The following is a 21999-nucleotide window of genomic DNA, read 5'->3' as shown; positions in this document are numbered from 1 at the left end:
CACGAGATTAGGTACTGAGCTGTCGCAGGTAATTTCCTTGGTCCCACTATCTTCATGTAGCATTTTTCCAATACATCAGCTAGTTCCTGACTGATTTCTACTGGTCTAGGAGGTAAAGGTGACGTTTGTATGTCTTACAGGTATTATCATCATTTACAACTGAAAATTTAAAAAAAACTCATATTTTTATGACAATTTATAAAATACTATTTATATTTATGTGTTTTGCAAAACAATTTAATTATACAGAAATAATTTAACAAAATTTAAATAAAAAATCGTTATATTTAACAACTTTTACACGATTAACGTCCTAACTGATTTCATTATCCCAGTAACAACGTCTCATCTTACTAACGAACCAACAAATCGCGTCACAGAGTTCGTAAAAAAATGTCCCATATTCACATAGAACGCTTAGAGGTTCAATAGTGTTCGTAAAATATCGTCCTAATATTTCATAACGCTTTTATTTTTAACAGTTAATTATTATAGAAAGATTGATTACTCCTGTGAATATGCATTACGCCAATTGTGTTTTTGCATTAAAAATGCGTTTCATTACCTATTCGTCAAAAAACGTCTTATAAAAACATCGGTCGACTACAAGCACTTATTGAAACAAAAAAGCAATATAGATAATATTTTTTTAATTTAGAACTTAATAGCGTGTGAATTATGAAATAATACAACTGAAAAGTTGGCAACTTAATATTATTTACATTTTTCTCCATTTGAACAGCGGCTACATTAAAAAATGATGAACTAAGGTCAGGGTCTTCTGTGTCAGCCTTAAGCATATTCAACATTTTCCGTGATCGTGACATGTCTAAAAATATCTTTTATCGAGCAAAATACGTGTTACATTATTAATTTAAAATCAAACAGTAAAAACCTAAGCGCTTGTCACAAAGACGCCCTCTCTCCAACAAGTCCAACGAACAGCGGCCGGACTGACGAACGAACAGTGCGGCCGCTCCGTGCGGGCCGGCGCTTGATCACTCCGTACGTTTTTATGCGGAGCTAACGACAGATAGAACGTTATTCAATTATATATTTCCGAAACTAAATGAGATACAAAAATTCCAAAAACACAAGTCCGTAGAGTTCGTATCCCTTATTTCGCCTAGCTATATAACTCGTTTTTGCTCTATGATCACATCGGACTTTGTTCTGCGGATGAGTCGATAAAGTCGATATCTCAATTAAATTATATCACGACTATGTTATCCTCTAACCGGAACGCAGGAAATCCAGTAAAGCATTATACGCAATGTATCTACTTGAAACTATGTGGACGCGCGGAATCTACGCTCTATAGGAAACGTCGAGATATCTGCCAGCAGCGTGTAGTTACAAGAAAACATTAAATTAATAAACATAACAACAAACATAATAAATATTAAATAAATAACACGGATATGTATGTACCCGTGCTTAGTCAATTAATATCTTCGGCCGCTATAGTGAGTTATTCCTGTTTCGACTTCCCCCTTAGTTGCTAAACCCTGTATTACCTACATACAAGTTCATTTCGGACTATTTTTAATCTCGGCAAATATCGAATAGCAAATACACTAATAAATTTTTTATCTTAGCTTTGTGATACGCTATGTATACTCAATAAATAAACCAGATAAAGAATAAACAAGATAAGTACGAAAATCATATATTTTAAAGCGTTATCGATCGTAACGTATAGAAATGAAAACTTCGTGTATTTATTCTAAGAAATACATAGTAAAGAAACAAGACTTGTACCAATTAAGTTAGAGATTTGGTTTTTGAAACGGATACAGAAAGTTCGAGGCAAGTGCGGAGTACATTTTTGACCTTTGGACATCTATACATATAAATAAAATTGGAGTGTCTGTTTGTAATATTGAAATAGCCTCTTTTTACTACATGCATACGGTACATACGCCAAAATAACATTTTTTACAATTTTTGTCTGTCTGTCTGTCTGTCTGTTTGTTCCGGCTAATCTCTGGAACGGCTGAACCAATTTTGACGGGATTTTCACTGATAGGTAGCTAATGATATAAGGAGTAACTTAGGCCACTAGGCTTTTTAGACTAGCTTCGCCCCGCGGCGTCACCCTCAGTTATTGTCGTACCGCGCGCAACATGGCGGGACTAGCCTATCAATAATAAAATTTAATGTTTCCGAAGCGAAGCGAAGGCGGGTCGCTAATTGTAAATAGAAACGAAAAGAGTACTTAGCTCAAGTACTGTAAACAGCGCACGCCTTTACTGACCTCAAGTATCCAATTTAAACAGGAAACATGATATTTTAGTTTAGCATAGCTTTAAAAGGAAAGGGAAGGAAGTTTATAGTTTTAGTTTTGCTATAAGATAACAGACTAGGTAGAATATGAATTAGTGGGAATTTTAGTTTCGTAATATTTTTTTTTTTGGTATTTGTGAGTCTTACTTTAAATATTCATAATAATGAAATGTACCTAAATGATTAGAACCAAACAAAAACGGGTGAAGTAAAAAAAATAAAGACGAAATAGAAAAAGTCGTTTTCCTTTGGCACGTTGCAATGGATATATGCAATGAATATACTTATGTACAATCCAAATAGGGTTGACTTCAAGGCAGGCGGTCGGTCGTAAAACTCATGCCAAACCCCTATGCAGCACGTTAAGAGGTCATGCCGCGCCGACCCCACATAATTTGGGATATGGGCACGATGGTGGATGGCTATTACTGGTGGTAGGACGTCTTGTGAGTCCGCACGTTTAGGTACCACCACCCTGCCCATTTCTGCCGTGAAGCAGTAATGCGTTTCGGTGTAAAGAGTGAGGCAGCCGTTGTACTGTTACAAGTGAAAACTTAAAACTCGTCTCATAGTGGGTGGTGGCATTTACGTTGTAAAAGTCAATGGGCTCCGGTAACCACCCAACACCAGGTGGGCCGGGAGCTCGTCCACGCATATAAGCAATAAATAAAAAATAAAAACAAACGTGTGGCACTTGGGAACTGCCGCGGTAAAGCTATTGCATAGCATTTTTTATCAACTTATGGAATTATAATTAGACAATGATAATTTAATATTAAAACAATAATAAAACAAGACCACGCTATATTAAACATTAATAAAAGCAAAACCTTAACTGCGTCCCCTTCACACTAACTTAACTGTCCCCTTCACACTCATAAGCTAGACCGCGCGAGAGAGAGATGGGCAGACTTTTCATGATGCGCATGCAGTGTGACGTCACGCCACGCGCTTATTCACAAACACTACACAAGCGTAACGTGTGAATGTGTTGAACGCGAGCTACATGGTAGGCGGAGTGAGGGGTGTAAGGTTTTTTTTGTTACGGAATTTCAAAGCTATGCAATAGCTTAAAAATTGAGAAGACTGTAGAATACGTACCATACAAATCCAATGCGCTCTGATGATTGAGCAATATGACAGCTCCACGTGAGTTGTCCACATTCTCTAGACCCCGAACTTCCCAACGGATACCCAACATTCGCGCTGACAGTCGTAACAGCGCCGCCGGTATCCTACAAAAATAAATCAAATTATAATCGTGTGTTCAGAACCAATTATATGTGTATATATAACGCGATAATGTGGCATCGAACTACCCAGATTCATCTGACGTCAACATTATAATGTCCTTTATAAATAACTTCAACGTATCTGTATATGTATCCGTTACAATATCACTACATAGTATAAAATAAAGTCGCTTTCTCTGTCCCTATATCTGTCTGTCCCTATGTATACTTAAATCTTTAAAACTACGTAATGGATTTTGATGCGGTTTTTTTTTTAATTGATACAGTGATTGAAGAGGAAAGTTTATATGCATAATAACATCCGTTAAATAGTGGAAAAATACTGTTATTTTTGAGGTTTCTGATGTGATGTCGTAAATAATCAATAATAAAATTTCATGTTTCCGAAGCGAAGCGAGGGCGGGTCGCTAGTAATGATGATAAAACAAGAATAGCAGAGGAAAATAAGGGCAAATTGGGGAAAATACAAACATATACCACGTGCATCCAGTCATGGATTTGCGCCTAGACCTGCAAGGCCCGGGCCTAAGGCGGCATGATTTGAGGAGCGGAAAATTTTTTGAAATTCAATAATTTCAGAGACGATATAAAATGAAAAGAAAGCCGCCTTCGAAAATGAGATCCGAGTAATTTTTATAAAAAATATATAAAGTTATTTTAACTTTTAAAATAAAACTGTTCGATCAAAATTAATAAAATTTATTCTAATTTTAAGGTCGACGCGACAAACAGGGCCTGGAGCGGCATCAAGCAGTTTATATTACAAGGTAACGCGATTATAATGATTTTGTTTCGAACGATACGATGTAAACTATGTACCTACAATGGAAATAATTGCGGAAGCGGACAACGTTATTTTATCTGATCTACCGTCATCCACAACATAGACTATTCAGACCGAGGATCATAGTTGTAACTAGATCTACCACTTTTAAATTCAACAACGCAGTAACCAAACATACTTAACAAGGTTAAATAATATAATCTATCCCGACGACTATACTTGACATGATTCGATTTTGTTTAAATTTCAGTGTTACTTAGAATTCATTGCATAATTACCATATTACGTCGTAATTATTTTACTATCGAAGTGAAACTATATTTATCAGTATGCAACAATAGTGGTTGAAATTCTTCAAAATAAATATCGAACTACCCCCAAATAAAATAAATAATACATCATGCAGTTCTAATATTTTTTATTAACTAATAACATTAGATAAAATATCACCTACTTTATATTTATGACTTTAATAAGAATAGATTTCATTTAGAGATCCTTATACGAAAAATTCTCATGGGTAGTAATATGGAACCTTTACAAAAGCGTTATGTTTTCAATAAAAATGAATTAGAATTAAATTAAATAATCGATTTTATCATATAATATAAGATATGTTTTGAGTATTATGCCGGTTGCGTTTATTATCTGAACTTTTTTTTGTTTCATTATTTGTCTATGCATACAACAATAAAGAAAAAGCCTTTTCCATTACACATTGCAGGGCGGCTACAGTCAACTTTAATGTCCGGTACACAGAATATACGAAGACACGTCGTGGTTAGTACGCACAATATGGAGATGGTATCATTTAAATGAACCCTCCCCAATAAACCTAAAATTTAACTACCGTGTCCAGAGAACGTAGTCCAGACAGCCCTTGTGAGGCCAAAGAGTAATGTAATAACGTGAAGCTAGTTAGTAATATGGAGTAAATTCACTGAGATTTCAACGGATTTTTTCAGCTTCATAATATTATTCATACCGTCGATTACTGTAGACTTTACCCTAATAACGGCTGCAACAATAGAGTGCACAATATAAAATCGAGCACACTTTCTCTCGCAGTATCTCTTGATCTGTAATACGAACATACTACACCCAAATCAAAGCTGCACTTATTTTCTTTGTGTACTCTATGTATTATGAACAACAGGCAGATAGATGCGGTTTTTAAATTCGAAAGTACTCCTCTTAGTTCTAGTCTTAGGAAAGTAACAACCTTATTTTAGACATAAGTAGCGACGAGGTATAACCTCCCTAATAAAGTAGTTAGGCAGAGGATCGGCAGCCCCTTTTATGTTATGTAGTTACAAAACCAGGTGACGCACCGTCTCTATACAGGGGTGGTGCGATCAATGGCCTTATACGGGGCGCCCGTGTGGGGCCAGTCCCTGGCCGTGGGGGTAGCGAAGCTGCTGCAACGGCCGCAACGCACCATCGCGGTTAGGGTCATCCGCGGCTATCGCACCATCTCCTTCGAGCCGGCGTGTGTACTGGCTGGGATGCCGCCTTGGGTTCTCGAAGCCGAGGCGCTCGCCGCTGACTATCAGTGGCGGACTGACCTTCGTGCCCGGGGCGTGGCACGTCCCAGCCCCAGTGTTTTTGTGAATTGGGTGAATCGTGACAGAGGACGCCTCGCTTTCCGGCTCAGGCAGGTGCTCACTGGGCATGGTTGCTTCCCCTGCCTGGCCCTCTAAGTATTTCGGGTCTCCCTCACATGTCGGCCTGGGGACCGGCGAAGGGGACCTAAGAAGACGACGTGCAATCTGCTCTGCACGCGTTTTATGCAAGAGCATCCGGGTGATGGAAGGCCGGCTATCCACACTGGTTCTGACCCAGCGGGGTATTCCGTAGGGTAGACCATTCTAACCGACGCCATCTAGGCGGGCTTCGGATAGCCTGCCGACCGAGAGGGCTGGTGGTCGTGGTGCCGACGACCGCCAGTCCGGCGTCCCGAGGGGGAGGGTGATGGGAGAGATGTGCTCCGCACTAAATGCTTCACTTTCCCCCCTTTTGCTTTTTCATGAGTTCTGTCTCATGCGAGGTTTGGATGCTGGTTGTTGAGCGACAGGAGGTTTTAGTCGGTTCAACTCCGACATGCCCCGCCCTCCATCCCCAGTGAAGGCCGGAAGTCCGGTGATTCCTCCTGACAAAAAAAAAATTTAGTTACAAAAGCCCGTAGAAGACACAACGTGAACGCCGCCCATAGCAAAGTCTGGTATTATACTATTTGTAACAAAGTTCTGCTTCTTCCTGTTGCGACGTAATCGCGGCTTAATATATAAAGACTTATGTTGACTGATTTTTTATTGCCACATAAAAAGTTAACGACAAAGAGCCGATAAAATTGAAACTTAGTTAGAAATGAATACATTATAAACGTTTTACACGAATATTTGTATAATATTACACATAGATATTACAAAATATTATTTTGTAATATCTATGTGTAATTATCTATGTGTAAAAAATATCTGTGTAATTTTGACTCACGTTAACAATACTTGAAACGTTAATGTCTCAGCTTTATTAGCCATTTAAATTATTTAAAAAAAATTAACTATAACGTACAAGAAAAAACTTTAAAGCTTTAAAGTCGCGTCAATCACAGACAAAATGACGGAAAATCGCCTTAGATGGTATGGTCATATCATGAGACGGGACGAAAACCATGTAGTAAAAATCGCATTAAACTTGCCAGAACAAAAGAGAGGTAGAGGCCGCCCGCCATCGACCTGGTGGTCAAACATCGAAAGAGACCTTAAGAAAGCCCAATTGCTAAAACCGACAACCCAGTACAGATCAATCTGGCGCCGTAGAGTGAGGGGACCCGACCCCAGATAATGGGAACAGGGACGGAAAATGAAGAACGTACAAAAAAAACGTTAAAGGGATTTTTGCTATGGTAATTATCAATTTATAGTAGGTAGTGGTCACTAATTTTACAAGTTGTAATAAATACAACATCGATCGGCTAGCAATAGTAAAAATCGAACAATATAAACAGACATGACGACCTATTGAAGGAATTCGGGGTATCGAAAAAAGATACCCCGATTGTATATATACAAGTCGGGTTCACCAATACTAATAACGCTAATACGTTTTGAACGCTAAAACGGTTTGAAGTTTTTAAGGGTGAGGCAGCCGTTGTAACTGTACTGAGACCTTAGAACGTATATCTCAAGGTACGTAGTTTACTAACACAATGTAGGTAGTGGCATTTACGTTGTAGATGTCTTTGGGCTCCGGTAACCACTTAACACCAGGTGGGCTGTGAGCTAGTCCATCCGCTTAAGCAATAAAAAAAAAATACTAATAATAATAATTCTCTAAAACGAATATTGGCACTGAACCCTCGATTGGCCCAATTTGAAAGTAGAGTGTTGAACGAATCCGAATAGCAGCCTAATGATCAATAAATCGACGTACAGAAATCAAAAAAATCAATTGGATAGTGCTCAGACATAACAATTCACCATGCGTCATCATGACCTTCATGCCATGTCTAAAAGACAACGAAGTTATAAAAAGAGTTAAGTCCACTGTAATCATCGAGTAGCGGAGTAGCATACCAATTTAAGCCAATATGTGACTAACTGATCAACGTTCAATCTATATATATAAAAATGAAAGCCGTTTTCCGTTGTCACGACATAACATGAAAACGGCTTGATCGATTTGGCTAACTTTGGTCTTGAATTATTTGTTGAAGTCCAGAGAAGGTTTAAAAGGTTAGATAAATATAAAAATATTCGGAATTAAATAAAAATAACAATTTTGTTTTTCCTTTGATGTGTCCCCCGTCGGACGGATTCCTTTTGTTTGTTTTAAGTTTATCTTAAACAAAAGTTTAGGTCTTTTATTTATCGATTGAGGCACTACGAAGTCTGCCGGGTCAGCTAGTACATCTATAAAATAAATGTTTCTTTCTACGTTTGTCTCTATGCACTCTTAGGCCACTTATGATGAAATTTCGTATAGTTGTTGTTGACACTTCAAGTTTCTATGACATTACCATCAAAGCAAAATTAGTGATGCATGTGTCGTTTCAACAAATCGCTGTATTACATGCATTTAGTTATCACAACGGGGCGTGCCCAGACATCACTAGTAGACAATAAAACATATTACAACACTGAAACCCAATTAAAGAAATTGTAAATTATTCATAATCTTTGCATTTTAATCATTACCGCTGTGCTAGTCATTTTCGTTCACCGAGTAAGCATAATGTGACAGTTTCATAATCAAAAATCTTTATGCGGCGGTTTATTGGCTATTAAAATGATACAGAATATTAACAATAACAAAAAAAGAAGAAGAAGGGGTCCTCGTAGCCCCAAAGAGGGAACGGCAACTGCACTAAAGGACATAGGCCATTTTCGGCTCAGCTACTCGTGCACTCAAGGACATGAATGAAATATCTATAAAAAAAACATTTCATTTTTACATACTTATTTTAAAATATAAGGGTATTTTCATGGTTGGATAATTAAAATCATAAATAAATAAAATAATTACGTGATTAAACTAGGTACATTAATAATATTGAAGGAGTTGCCATAGGTAAAATATATTTATATTTTAAACAATTCACATAAAATTTTCCTAAAAAAACATTGTATTGCAAAAAACTAGCAAACTATATTAAAATATTTAATTAATGGATTTTAAAATTAATATAGAATATTAAATCTAAGCAAAAATCTATTTTTATACTTTTAAATCCGTAGAATAAATCATTACATTGATGAATAATTAATGAGCTTAAGCAAAAAAAAAAACTACGCTTGTTTAATGTTTATTGACGTTTTACATTTGATCATTCGTTTTCGCACTCGTGTGAATTGTGGATATTATATTAAGTGCTTCGTTGCGATATACCTGCGTATTATAATTAGTTGTGCATAAAATTGAGTCTTGGCGTTCATTGAATTAGGTCTGTGTCATAAAGTATAGTATAATATAAATAATATTTAAGCTGATAATAATGTACAATTGTAAGTGTATTGACAGCCAAATCATATGATATAACCTAAAATTCTTATCTTATTTTTTAAATATCTCTGTATCCCAATGAACAATAATGAGTTTAATTTGTTTATAATAAAAGGGATATACCTATAGTCTGGTTTTAAACTTAATTTCATTACTGTCCTTGAACTTCGTTTAGTGGGCCGTGCAATGTATGGAGAGTGGCCCATGTCCTTTGACACTCACCCGACCCGATGCGGGGAGGGAACAAGTGCACTTACCAGACGGGGGAGTGGACCACCCACAGTGGGCGGAAAGAATGTGTCTCCATAGAGAGTGACCCCATACCGTGTGTGGGGGAATAACGGGAGTATGGTGGACAATTTAATCCTGGAGATGACACTAAATATGAGAAAAGACAAAAAATCGATTTAAAAACTATTGGCTTTCATGTAATAAAAAAAGGATCCCAACATCGAGCTCGATTTACATTCGTATAAAATTCCATTTTTTCTCATATCTCTAATAATAATTTTTCTGCACAATACTTTTACTTACAGTGCATTTCTAGGATCGAACGGCTTCAGTAACATAAGCGGAACAGGTGCGGTCGCAAATGTCAAACACAGCACGATGAACAACGTGAACTGCAAAAACAAATAGGTTTAGGTAATATTTTTCATTCTCTTTGGCGCGTTCAAGTGATATATTGACGTAAGCAAATATGAACAATTCTTAAAACTGTAAATTTTAATAAAATTTTATACTAAATTCTTATTTAAAATTACACTATCGCGTAATAAATAGTATTTAAGTGTGTGGTTTATATAAAAAAAAGAAATTTACCTTAATATAATACCTTGCCGCAGAACTGATCCCGAAGAGAATGAGTAGTAGGACCATAATACATCCCAACACAACATTAAAAGCCGCCATTTTCGAATACCTCTGAAAGACAAATGTATGACTGATATAAAAGTTATTACGAGTAGTTAGTGATGTTTTGTTGGATTTAAATTGAATACGCATGACTAGGAGTGGGTTATATCGGTTTTGCCGTGTATCGAATCGTATCTATATATCGAGTATCAATATCGGATATTGAATCTATATATTTTCTGAATCTATATATTGATGGATGCTAGTAGATTTTCTCGATTCATGATATTTGAGATTTGAAACAATACGCTGATATAATATCGTAGTAGATATAGATTTAAGTCAACGTTATACGGTTGGTTTTCTGATATCAATTTATAATATGATTTTAAAGTAATAAAAAGAACATGAAAATAAAAATATCAAAAAACTTTCCTTCATGCTTTTATCAGGCTTAGGACTGGCTACATTATTTTCAGTTTTTAGTATTTTGTGTCTTAATTTAAAATTACAAAATATACCAAAAGAGTGTAGATTTCAAAAGTTTAATACAAACACAAGAAATAAACTCAATTATTTGGATTCAACTAAAAATAGAAAAATGTGTACTTTAAAAATCAAACACATAAAACTTTTAAGTATTTATAAACACTTGTCCAAAAATTCTAGTTCAAGGTCAAAGCGCGTGAAATTAAATTCAACGATGCAAATAGGCTATACTGCATTCAAGTTAGGGTCGAAAGTTGAAACTTCTTTCCTAAATTGTATCCTGCTGATACGCTAAGAATAATCTACAGACATATGTACTTAAATATAAGGTTTACAATTGTATGGATAATGCCTGTTTCTGTTTCATTCATCACATGATATCCCTATCGTGCGCTCACTCACTCTGGCCGATTCGATACGAACCAAACGAATATCGCTGATACACGAATCGGTACGATATGCCGATGCGCATCACATCGAGCAATATCGTGTATCGGCTGATATCGATATATAAATTTCGTGCGGGGCGATATCGGATTCAACGATATTGCTGCGATATATAGATATTGAATCTAGATACGATTTATATCACCCACTCCTACGCATGACTCGCAGAAACACGATGCACATTTACGATTTTAGGTCACATTTTACGTCCAGCTTTAGTGTTTTAACATGACTAACGGTGTCATTGATGATCGAACGTAATATAAGGATAATATTGTATATTTACTGTAATAGCAATAGGGAACAGTATTTTTTTTTTATTCTGTGAATCTCAGCCGAACATAACTTCAATAATCGTTACGTCATTTGGGGCCAAAATGTCACAGGAAGGAAATCTTAGACGACACTCTAATACACAACCTTAATCCGCATATCACGCATTGTGTTTAGTTTAACATGTGAATAAAAGACAAAATAATCTACGATGTAAGTTTTGGAAATAAAATTTATAGTTAAGGCCTCTCTCTCTCTCTCTTTTCCTAGCTATTCATCCCACATGATGGTGGGGTCAGCTTTCTTTAATTTTCTTCTCCGTTTCGCTCTGTCTTCTACACCAGTCAGTAACATTGCATTCTCTCCTGTCGTTTAGCACTTTTAAATAAGGCCATTTTACATAATTCATTTGATGTGTAGCTTTTTTCAGCGTTCCATAATCATTACCCAACATTCCTAAGTAACATAATTTCTGATGACTAAGTTCCTATTATGTGTAAAGCGATAAGGGTCCAAAATTACTACAGTATTATCGTGAACCGGTTTTCTTACCAATGGGTTATCCGCTGACTACAGATAACACTGCAGTACGCACCTAAACCTAGCAATATATTAATAATCTTAACTGTTGTAGTCTCGTTAAATCTGTAATTAATAAAAAAACCTGCGATGGGATTGAATAACCTGATGATCTTTATGTTTCTTTGCACACCAAAATAACTAGCTAAAAGTGAAACAACTAGTTACATTAACTAATAACTCGCTTTTTTTTTTTTAAATCCGCATTGTGTTCCTTTGACTCACAGAAATAGACCTAGCAATTTTTTAAACTCTGGCTTTAATCTGGCTTCCAAAACAACGGAACGGCCCGTCTAACAGTGAATGATCACCTTCGCTCATATTCATCAGCAATGTTAAGGGTATAGCCGAGCCACTGTTTATTTCTCAGGGCATGTTTCTCATAATTAAATTTGTTCTAGCCTGAGGCCGGGTTCACACGGCATTGTCCTGCACGTTTATTTGCAGTATACGTCTTATCGTATGAATAGTGACACATACATTGTACATACTCGTAGAACCATATCATACTCGATCCTGTGGACCGAATGGTAAACAGTCGACGTCGCCCTAAACACGTCATTACGGATCCTCCTGATCTATTAACGGTGCTTTTAGGTACCTCAAGTACCAACCGGTCACCGTCCTCGCCGAACCCGTCACTTGCGCACGAAGGGCTCGACGAGTAAATTAACCCATAGACACAGCTCACTGAGTTTCTCGCCGGATCTCCTTCCGAGTTGAACGAACAATATCTTATAGCAAAAACGAAACTATTGAGACATATACCTCAAGTCTCAAGGTGGCATTCACGTTATGGACTCCGGTAACCACGTAATCCCCCAAGTAGACCGTGAGGTAGTTCATCTGTCTACACTATATACATAAAGACTCGTAAGGAAATATAATATGCATAATAAAAAGTAAATAAAAATAGACCATTTGTTGCATAACTTAAATATTACATAGCCGTCACGTATGTAACGCAAAACTAATTTATTTTGGATTTAGGAAGTCGAAAACACCATGGGCAACGTTCGGCCACAAGTAACAATTTTATTTTTTGGGACAAAATTTTAATTACGCAGTGAGAATCAAAACTAAAGTCGTTTTAACATTTTGTGCTTAAAAACAGCGTTTAAATTTTATTTAGAAATAACCCATTAGCCGTGAAATAAACTGGTTTCTTAAAAAGCCTGTTATTTTAAGGTTCTGCAGCCATTATAACTTCATCAACCTCTTCTGAGACCATTCGTATGTGACTAAACATATAAATTAAAGTTTGAGGGTAGATAACGTTTTAAAATTCAAAATAAAAATGAGATGCTATAGGAAACATCCGTGGCCTAATAGATAAGACCCCATATTAGTATGACGTAGCTATACCAGGGTTCAACAAGGATGTGGATTATTAGACAGTCAATATGGAATCGTGGTGACAATACGGTTTTTATTTATTTAAATAGTTGGTGAGTACACGTAGTTGCTCTTTTAAGTAATAATAAAAATGTCCTTTGCTATAACTTTTAGGCTACTCAGTAGACAATAAATATTTTTCTGTTACTAAGATGGGTGGACGAGCTCAGGACCCATCTGGTATTAAGTAGTAACCGGTGCCCGTAGACATCAACAACGTAAATGCCGCTACCCACCTTGACACATGAGTTCTAAGTCATGGGTCATGGTGGGTGGCGGCAAGTACAACGACTGCTCCTCCCTTCAAACCGAAACGAATTACTGCTTCATGGCAGACATAGGCAGAGTGGTGGTATCTACACGTGTAGGCTCTCGAAACGCCCTACCATCAGTAAATAAATTGGGTTATCAGTAAATCAATTTTCAAAAGCAGTCTGAACAAGACTTGTTTGTGTAGCTTTTGAGTCATTAGATAGTTTAGTCATTAGATAATTTAGACTTCACCCATTACTATTAAGTATTTACTTTGGAAATAAACCTTGAACATTAATTTTCACTGCAGAACCGTTTACTATAAGTTAAATATGTTTTAGGTATTCATATTACACCTAAGGGGGCATCCATAAAGTACGTCACACGAATTTTAGGACTTTTGAACCCCTCCCCCCCTCCTTGTCACAGGTTGTCACATTTTTATAACCCCCCCTCCTGATGTGACGTCACACATTTTTTAAATTTATGTATGTATTTAAAAATAATCGAGAGAAAACAGCTATTTTCATTTTTTACTTATTTTTATTAAATAATAATCTAATAAAATCAACATAAAGTCGTCAGGAACATCCTAATTTGAGTGTCTCACTTGCATTACAACGCCGCTCTAGAAGTTAAATGACGTTGCATGAGAGATTATCGCATAGCAAGAATGCTAAATTATTAATAAATATAGATCAAGTTTGTAAATTTTTAAAATTTTAATTCACATACAAACTTTGCGTTTTAGTATTTTAAATTTTAACATGTGACGTCACAAAAGTATTGACCCCCCCATGCCCCTTGTCACACGATGTCACACTTCGGTGATACCCCCCCTCCCCATTAACGTGTGACGTACTTTATGGATGGCCCCTAATTAAAAATATTAATTATTGTCTTTCTTAAGCTACATAATAAACTAAAAAGAATAGTATTTTAGATTCATATACGCATATTATTCGTAATGTTTTATTACGAATAATATGCGTATATGGATAGGGTGCACCTGTAAATAAGTATAATAAATTTAACAGGTCGTTTCCGAAACCGAATCAGGAATAAATTTGCATGCCTAGTCTTTAAAATAAGTTATACTAATCACAAAAACCTCTATATACATGAATAGTTCATTCATTGTCAATTTTAGTACATTGGGGATACACAAAATTTGAATTTCTTCTAATAAAATGAGTAATAGTTTCCATTCTCCGTGAGTTATAAGACAAGTTCAGTTAAATTAGACGCCGTATAAAGTAATTCCTCTTAAAGAATAAACTATACACTTTTTATAATATTATATTTTTCTTTGCATGGGATATGGTTAGATAAAAATTGATAACATTTGATAACCCAGTGACCATAATAATATTACGACAACAAACTACGACAACAGTAGATAAGGAGCACGTTGCAATCATACATCAATTAAAATACATATGCAAACAATTTGCTATGTTAATTTAATTATATCTTCACACACGATTCCTCCAGTGCGAATGTGCGTAATCATTTTCTGTTCTTTGTTCTTAACTAAAGTTAATTGTTATATGACTAACATTAAAATTGAGAATCTATTGATTTCGATTTTTACTCTCTTCTGAAAACGGGAATCTAATTTCTCAATGAACTAAATTCAACGGGCTTAGCTCCACAGAAATGACAATGAATAGTTGATTCTTCCAGTGATATCAACGTAATGACTCAAGATGGGAGGTGACTTACAATGCATTTACGCAATATTTTAGCTTAGACACTTTTAGAACCCTTTGTCTTTGTTTCATTGTATGTATTCTTTGGCGTGCGTTCCTTAAGGATGTTCCTGCTGAGTCAAGATTAGCCCGTTATTATTATTAAGTATCTTACCGCCCGTCTCCGACGCAAGTTTCACCCCTGCCTACTTTACATTTTGGAAACATTAGGTACAATCCGAAACTTAGCGGTTCGCAGTGATCTATGCGTCTAAAATCAGTTACGTCAATGACCGTCACACCTATCCAAAGGGGAATACGATCGCCGGTCTTTGATGACAATAAAAATATCTGAACCTTCGAGATATCAGATCTTACAGCGTCAAACTTCCTAAAAAAAGTCTCAACTCAGCTGCAGCCTTCGAAAGGAACAATAAATCCGGACAAGTGCGTGTCAGACAACACACAGTAAAGGGATGCAGGATAAATAAGTTTATTATTATTCATTTTAAACGAATTTTATTTAATGAGATCCTACCACGATTTTCCTCTCAACTATCTTTTTGCAATGAATTGAGCAATTTTGGTTGTGCTACTCATGAATATTCCGATAGCCTATAAAGGATTATTGTAGTGGACAGGTTCGGTGGTAACGATTATACGGGTGACCGCCAATGCACTGGGCATTTGAATTATTCCCCTGACAAATCTATCTACCTATACCTCAGGCATTAAAAAAGACATGGATATATGTAAAGCTTGATGCATGAATCGATTTGGACTTTTTTATCTAGACATGATATTCAGCTATAAAAATAACGTCAAATAAGAAGAAGAAGACATAACATTTTAATGAGTTTCCGATATTTCAACGCTGCTACAAGTGTCCACAAAAGCACGTGTAGAACGAAGAGCCCACTAAGTTTCTTGCCGGATCTTCTCAGTGGGTCGCGATTTAGAACCGGTGGTAGATTCTGCAAAGCACTGCTCTTGTTAGGCTAGTATTAGAAAATTCCCTCAGGTTGAGCTCGTGAGCTGACCTATCCATCCGGGCGTAGCTAGAATAGTCTCCTAGGCTACCGGCGATAGTTAGGGAGAAAAATAATGAAGAGTGCGGGTAAGCTATTAGAAGTAGAAAATTCTGTTTCTTTCTAGTACGTTTTGTAATATGGATAATAGCGAAAAAATTTAATACTATTTGTTACATTCATCAAAATTAATCATAAACAATCAAATTTGAATGAGAGTGAAACTGTAGCTCACACCAGATAAACAATAAAGTATAGGTATTTATTTATAATTTCAATGTTTATTAGCTGGTCCCCGCCTGCAATACCATAAGGAGGTATTCTAGTCTAAAAATTGGAAAAAATGATTTTTTTCCTTCATATTTCTAAGCTTTAGACATTCAAGGGTATGTGTCCTTAAAATAATTTTTCATAATTTCAATAACTTAATGAATTATAGCCATTTTTGTGACGTGGCGTCTGTTCCGGCCTGCCCAGAATAAATGAACAAACAATAGACGGTAGACCCTTTCTGAGTACCTGCGGATGAACCTCTCATAAAATTTGTTTTGTATCGTATCCCGTATAATATATTCCTACATATTCCATTCAAGGTCATAAAAACGTATTTTTTCAAAATATTTCGTATTTATTTTAAATTAGTAACTCTGCATAAGTATAATAAACATTTATAAATTTATAAATAAAGTAAAAATTGTTTTATAAATTCAGATTTTAAACAACATTCAAGATCAACTTCACAACGGGCATGCATACCGAGGAAAAGAACATTTTTCGGTAATCAACATAAAATATCGACGAAGAAACCTCTTCCACTAATGCATCTGCTAATCTTCCCTAATTTAACAATGTTTTAAAAGTTATAAAAACAAATTTATGAAACTTTATATAGTGATACTTTATTGGAACCTTATTGGAACGTTGTTTGGGTTCAAAAACTCAAACAACGAATCACAACATTTTATATTATTCTTATATGAACTTTTGCTCCGAAGCTCATTCACGCTCGAAACCGGACTATTGAACTTGCTTCTTTCCTCGCAGCGTGCATTTTTATTGAAAGTTTTAAACCCATATTAAAAATGTTGAGTGTTAAGGGAATCAGGATTGGCCCTAAAGCTCATGCGTCCTCAGTGAGGCAAGACGATGATCGTATCGTATCGAGCGCTCTCAACTTCAAGCTTCATAGACATCAAAGGAAGGCAGGAAGGCAGGAAGGCAGGAAGGCAGGACGAAAGAACTTTGGTGAATCAGAATTTTGAAGTAAAGAAAGATTTTTTGAATGGAACAGGGATCGCCGATTAAAAATACGTAAGTATGCTGTACGCATCGAGAACATTCTATGAATAAAATTGCCTAAAACTTCTCTCGAAGCTTTAAACGTGTTTTTCTCGAAACTACTTTATCGAGTTGGTGTCAAAAAAATTAAATTTTTGAATTTTACTATTCAAAAAAATTTGGAATTGGCTGTAAAAGCAAGCTAAATGTGTTTTTTTTTTCAAGTGGCTACGATTTTGTAAATATATTTTTTTTGTCGACCAAGGTTCGTGCTATAACTACATCTATACTAATGAAGAGTTAGTTTGATTTTTTCTACGCTGAAATAGCCTCTCAAGGCTATCAGCTGAGGTAGGAAAAAAAAAGTTTATTTTTGTTTATTTCAGATGACCAGAAGGGTTGCTACTACTACGCACACCAGGATGCCCTTTTTTGGACCCCCTTGGACTTTGTCTGCTAATAAGTTTGTAAATTTTGTTATTGTTTATCCAGTATTTTTTATGTAATCTTGAAATATCAATAAGCAATTTGATATTTCAATGATAATTCAATAAATAAATTTTGCGCGCCGTTCCTAAAAATTCACTCTCATGTTTTTAGTGTCGTGCATAAACAACTAAAAGCTTCAAAAAAATTATTTTCCATCAATCCATATGCCATACTTGGAAAAAGTCATGGTGGTCTAAAGGATAAGGTGCATTCTTCTGGAGCGTTGCGGGCATTGCATATCGGGATATCGAGCGGGCAGGTCGTCATTTTCTAGTGACGTTATTAACAAATGTTCACGAATGACTTTCACCCAAAAATTATAATTTGCGTAATAACTAGGCCTCAAGTCTCAAGGTGGGTGGTGGCATTCACAATGTGATGTCTATTGGCTCCGGTACCCATTTGAAATTAGGTGAACCGTGGGACCGTGGAATGGATCACGCACCTAAGTAATGAAAAAAAAAGGGGTTTCACGCGTAGGCAAAAAAAGGTTAAAAATAGGTAGGTTAAAAATATTCCTTTGTATATTTAATTTCGGTACTGCTGAAATTTGTAGTTTTCGCAGCCGGGAAACATTCTATGTGAATATATTACTTAAAAAAATCTAAACAAATAGGCAGAGTAATAACTTATACGTTGTTCGTACGTACGTAGTTGACTCGTCGTAAGTTAATCTATCAACAGGTAGTACTTAGTCGAACCTGAGAATTTAACCTTTTTCGGAAACTCGTTGCAAAAAAACTTTTCTTTCGACTTTTTGTATCGTCATGTGGAGTGCTCTGTTGAAGAGTGCGTCCTTGCTTGAAAATAATGCGCTCATTTACCGTTTATTTCCAGATTATTATTTTATTGCCACACTATTTTCTGAGCGTTATGACATGTCCTTCTTCAAACGTAGTTTGAAAAGAGCCCCAAGCGATAGGAAACGACTGATTTGTGCCCCTAAGATTGCCGATATCCGTGAACATAGTGGTCACCAACACTCACCATCAGGTGGACCTATCTACCTATCTATACTAATATTATAAAGAGGAAAGATTTGTTTGTTTGTTTGTTTGTTTCGAATAGGCTCCGAAACTACTGGACCGATTTGAAAAATTCTTTTTCCATTAGAAGCCGACATTGTCCCTGATGAACATAGGCTACTTTTTTTTTTTTGGTTTCATGTGTGTTTTAATGTTTCCGAAGCGAAGCGAGGGCGGGTCGCTAGTTAAGTAATAAAAAGAAGCCGCAAATAATCTAAGCCTTTATAAGAGTATTATTATTTTTTAAATGTGGTGGGACGCTTATCATTTTCAAAAACTTGTAACTCAGAAATTCCCTCGGGTGCATAATATAGTCGAATGGAATTTTGTTCGTTTGTTTATTTAGAGCTAACTTCCTGATGAACTTGAAAATTTGAACATAATCTGTTGACAATGCAAGAAAATGTGGAGAAAATATTTTATCCGTCTTTAACTTCGTTTTAAAACATAGTAGATATATTTTTTATTGATATATTGAATTTTAAAAGAACATTATGTATCAGCTAATGCATAAAAATCTTTAGTTCAGCTATTATTTCGGAAGACGACATAATAAAAACTTAATAGACTGAAAACGCGGCAAATTTAACGCTTAACATTCCATAATGAAACTGAACTAAAATTTCAGATATTGAAAGATGTAATTTAAACACATACCTAAAAAAAATTATTAAATGATGTTTCAAACTCCAACAACTTCAACTTTAACATAAGTTTGTCACTCGCTAAACACCCGAAATGGGTAAATATCAGAATGAATTAAACAAAACGCATTCGAATTTCGATCGCGCGTCCGGCTCTAAAGCGATCTACATTAACACTGGGTCTGCTCATGAATTCAAAATGAGTCGAACGGCGACCGATGGACGATGGAGCTAGGGAACGACGCCTAAACACAAAATATGTAGATAGGTGGTTCCACAAATTTACAAGTCACAATCCAAGCGCGTCGCCACTCTCCTGACTCCTGACTCACAAACTCACAAGCTGCCAAACTCCCAATTAAATACTGCCTATTCAAATGTATATATATGGCTACTCGCAAATACTGCCTAGTTGCCTACCAATGCTTTACTTTGTGATATTGGTAATATGATAGATGAATGATAGATGATATGTACGATAGAGTAAGCGATGATGTAAACTTTAAAATGTAAATTAGTCCATCCTCCTATCTAGTTACCATTTCGCACATTCTTATACCGCGACCTTCACGAGTTTGAGAATATAGTTCACACATTCAACAGTATTCCATTTTTGATGAATAAATATTTGGAAAGTTGAGCGACGGACATATTCATACAGAACTATATATTTTATGATCTATAAATTAGAGTTAGGGCTTAGTCCCATGTGGGGTCTGTAGTTCGGTCTGTACAGGCAAAACCTGTCAATTATGTATCTATATTACGTTGTTTTTCGTTTTTGATTTCGTTTCATTCAATTTCATTCTAATTCAGTTACACTTCATTTTATTCCTTTACATTTCATTTTTTTTACAACAGAAATGGTTTCCACCTTTGTTATTAAAAGATTTGGCTGTATGAGCTACGTTCCTATTACCAGTCCAAAGGACGAATCACATTAAGAACTAAGAACTCTAAAAAGAGACTCAAATCAACATCATAGTATAGATACACTCTAGAGTCTAGAGCATAGACCTATATAGTAGGTTTCCTACTTCAGTGGTCTAGAGAGTGTATCTATACTATGACGTTGACTAGAGTCTAGACTCAACGTTAGAAGTATTTATATTGGTTTTAACAAACATTAATGTTAAATCGAGAAACCCAAAAATTAGGATGTGAAATATTTTCGATTGTAGTTTGATTTTTTTGGAGTTACGAGCCAAAAATATTTTTGATTTGGAATTATTTTGCGTGTTTCTTCTATTTCAAACATTCACTCTTTGAAGCTTTACCAAGCCATAAAATATAAAAAAAAAACTTGAAGGATGAAACTTAAATTAAGTGTTATAATCTATGGATGAAACAGCCGTTGCAATATAATTCAAACTTTTGAGAAATTAATGCTGAACACCTTATATCTCAAGGGGGCTGGCAGCACTCACATTGTAATGTAATTACACTCTGTTAACCACTTAACAGTTTAACACCATGGTGGACCATGAGCGTCACTGTCCATCGAAAATAGGTAATAAAAAAACGATTTACTGTCCATATTCTTTGGGATCTAAACTATGGTGATATAATTATCTGTGTCCCTATTTATAAGCTCTAACATCATTAAAAAGTACTTAAGCGGGTCCACATAACATTTTTAATTGCAACTCAATAAGTACCTAACTTGTTCTGGACGAAGTACATAAGCAATAACAACTATGATTCAAATATATTAAGTGTATAATCTATGACTATGAGTCTATGATCATTAACCAATGACCGAAAATTATGCGTAGGTAACCGATATTTTGCTTAATTGATTTTTGTAGCTGTTCTCAACAATGAGTTTAGAATTCGAACACAAGTAATGCGTCTATTTACGCATTTAGGTAGGAGTTTTCAATATGTAATATTTCAAGGCTTTTTATGTTGTTTTTTTTGAAATAGGAGGATTGCGATTGGTTATCCATTCATCATGGAAGCCATTGCCACTTAGCCAAGATGCATGGGTGAACACAAGGTCTCGCCTTCACCCATGCATTATTCACCATTTGCATCTTGGCATATTTACCATCCCCAAGAGGGGACGATAAATACGAGAGCACCCCTAGAGGAGGCCTAACAGAGCAACTGTCTACAAATGCATCTATAGCGGGCTAATGCCTTTAACGTCAAACTCTTGGCCGAGTTCGACGTGTACCGTTGCCTTTGCCTTAATTGCGTTTACTAGTAGCTTGAAACAAAAGGC

The 21999-nt window shown here is 35.8% G+C and overlaps 1 protein-coding gene and 1 long non-coding RNA gene across 3 annotated transcripts in view; one reads left to right on the top strand and one right to left on the bottom strand.

The window, feature by feature from the left end:
- Nucleotides 1–21999, bottom strand: part of AGPAT2 (1-acylglycerol-3-phosphate O-acyltransferase 2) — a 45561-nt gene that overhangs the window by 19482 nt on the left and 4080 nt on the right. Inside the window, 4 exon segments of one of the 2 annotated variants that reach the window (NM_001279459.1) lie at nucleotides 3388–3521; nucleotides 9862–9950; nucleotides 10150–10251; nucleotides 19786–19925. In NM_001279459.1, the coding sequence (NP_001266388.1) occupies nucleotides 3388–3521; nucleotides 9862–9950; nucleotides 10150–10239 (313 nt within the window). In that variant the 5' untranslated portion in view covers nucleotides 10240–10251; nucleotides 19786–19925. 2 annotated transcript variants of the gene reach the window in all.
- On the top strand, nucleotides 9126–18199 carry LOC110385639 (uncharacterized). The gene is made up of 4 exons (XR_009974995.1): nucleotides 9126–9268; nucleotides 9864–9972; nucleotides 17048–17647; nucleotides 18001–18199. It is a non-coding gene; the product is annotated as an uncharacterized LOC110385639 (long non-coding RNA).

Source organism: Bombyx mori, chromosome 15, assembly GCF_030269925.1.
Source record: "Bombyx mori chromosome 15, ASM3026992v2".
NCBI lineage: Eukaryota > Metazoa > Arthropoda > Insecta > Lepidoptera > Bombycidae > Bombyx > Bombyx mori.
This window is presented reverse-complemented; position numbering and strand designations above follow the sequence as displayed.